Source organism: Protobothrops mucrosquamatus, unplaced genomic scaffold (assembly GCF_001527695.2).
Source record: "Protobothrops mucrosquamatus isolate PMUCROS unplaced genomic scaffold, P.Mucros_1.0 scaffold_50, whole genome shotgun sequence".
Classification (NCBI taxonomy): Eukaryota; Metazoa; Chordata; class Lepidosauria; order Squamata; family Viperidae; genus Protobothrops; species Protobothrops mucrosquamatus.
Genome location: NW_015386126.1, coordinates 263,797 through 266,022, shown reverse-complemented (window position 1 = coordinate 266,022; position 2,226 = coordinate 263,797). Strand labels below are relative to the sequence as shown.

At 37.5% G+C, this 2,226-nt stretch overlaps 1 protein-coding gene across 1 annotated transcript in view; it reads right to left on the bottom strand.

Annotated features, from left to right (window-relative positions):
* The window catches only part of KIAA1109 (KIAA1109 ortholog), a gene marked incomplete at its 5' end in the record, with an annotated part of 73,074 nt that extends 72,012 nt beyond the window's left edge, over positions 1-1,062 (bottom strand). The window contains 1 exon segment of the mRNA XM_029283224.1: positions 942-1,062. Coding sequence (XP_029139057.1) covers positions 942-1,062 — 121 coding nt within the window.
* Positions 1,063-2,226: the final 1,164 nt, after the last annotated feature.

Genomic DNA, 2,226 nt, shown 5'->3' with positions numbered 1-2,226 from the left:
CCGCATACCTGAAGGATCAATATCAAGAGAAATTTATTTTGGTATGGAGAAGATGGATAGATTATATTCAGAGAAAATATGAAATGAACAATTATCATATAGCTTTTGAATAATTATTGTTACTTATAAATATTTCTATATATAATTTACATATATAGTTCATAGTTAAGGTGATTGTATGTTAGAGTTAAAGTAAGTTTATATTTGTTTATATTATGATTGGGTTGTTTGGGTTAAATTTGGATTATTATACGTTTAATCCTGTATTCAGCTCTGGGAAGTCGGGGGGGGAGGGGGGAAGGGGATTAGGGGACTGAAATTATAAAAATTGATGTATTTATATGTTATAGTTAAATAATAATTGTATGGAAAAGAGGAGATGCTCGGCTGGCACCCCAAACTGCTCTCGAAGAGGCGGTTAAGAAGGGAGAAGGGATGTAGGTAGGTGGAAAGGAGGAAGGTGGAGAGGTTGTGGGATTAGAGGGAGGAAGGACAGGAAAGTGATGAGGGTGGAGGCAAGGCGGGGACCGCCGAGCGTCTCCGAAAAAGGTATTGATTTGGATTATTGCTTGTGTATGTAAATGCATCATAGTGGTATTTGTTGTTTAATTATAAAAAACAATAAAACTTTATTTAAAAAAAAAAGAACTGCTAAATAAAAGAATTTTTTCTTTGCTTATGTACTATAGCAGATACTTATTTATAAAAACTAATTAGAACAAATATAGCGTATTCCTGTTCTATCCCATCTCTTGAAGCAAGGCTTTACTTTCCTCCTCATCTATAACCTTTGATGGCTAGATATACAATATGATTATTCTGTTGTTGTTTGTATGCCAAATAAGAAAAAAAGCCATAGCACATTTTTGGGAGGCAAAAAGCTGTATGGAAATAATACATCTTTGCCATAATAAGAAATTTAATTAGATAATTATACGTACGTTTTCTGAAAATGATGTTTTTCTATTCTGGATAGCTTCTCTGAGAACCTTACAATGTAAATCATCCACAATGGCTGCTGCATGACGTGTGCTTGCACAGTGAACCATTGCTTCTATATACCTACAGGAAAAGTTAGTCCAAAATATATGTTGAAANGTTTGCTACCATTCAACTGTTATTTTCTAAATAGAATTGGTGATTAGATTCTGAATGGCCACCTGGCCAGAAAATAGCTTTCTGTCCATCTATACTTGATTAAGGAGCTCAAGTATATTTAGGCAAGTCACTCTCTTACTGCAACTTATCTTACATTGCTGTTGCTTTCCAGAAAGAAAATGATAGGAACTTTTTCCCCGTAGTGGCTTGTTTTTTCCCCTAGTATCTACCTAGAATAAGCTCTTTACTGGAAATTCAAGTACACCTTTAATAATAGTTTTGTTTGGGTTATAAGGACCAATATTTTTTAAGACAGGAGCTCAAGAAAGATTAAATGTGATCACATTTCATTTTATCCATGTAATGGCAAATTGGTGAAGTAGATTGGGCTAAAAGAGGCTTGTGACATCAAAGTCACCTAGTAAGTTTCCATAGCTTATTTAAACCTATGTCTCTTTACTATCATACTGGCTTATATGGTCACACATTACTGGTAATGCAAGGATAAGAGATAAGAAGACATAGCAATAGCACTTAGACTTATATACCACTTCACAGTGCTTTAGAGCATATTGCCTCCAACAATTGCCTCCAACAATTAGGGGACTGGAGGCTAAAACATATAAGGAACGGTTGCTGGAATTGGGTATGTCTAGTTTAACGAAGAGGAGGACGAGGGGGGACATGATAGCAGTGTTCCAATATCTCAGGTGCTGCCACAAAGAAGAGGGAGTCAGGCTATTCTCCAAAGCGCCTGAAGGCAGGACAAGAAGCAATGGGTGGAAACTAACCAAAGAGAGAAGCAACCTAGAACTAAGGAGAAACTTCCTGACAGTTAGAACAATTAACCAGTGGAACAACCTGCCTCCAGAAGCGGTGAATGCTCCAACACTGGACGTTTTTAAGAAGAAACTGGACAGCCATTTGTTCGAAATGGTATAGGGTTTCCTGCCTGAGCAGGAGGTTGGACTAGATGGCCTCCAAGGTCCCTTCCAACTTTATCATCATTATCATTATCAATCTGGGTCATTATTTTACCGACATCGGAAGGATGGAAGGCTGAGTCAACCTTGAGCCGGTGGGACTGTAACTGCCAAACTGCTGGCAGCCAGCAGTCAGCCAAAGTAG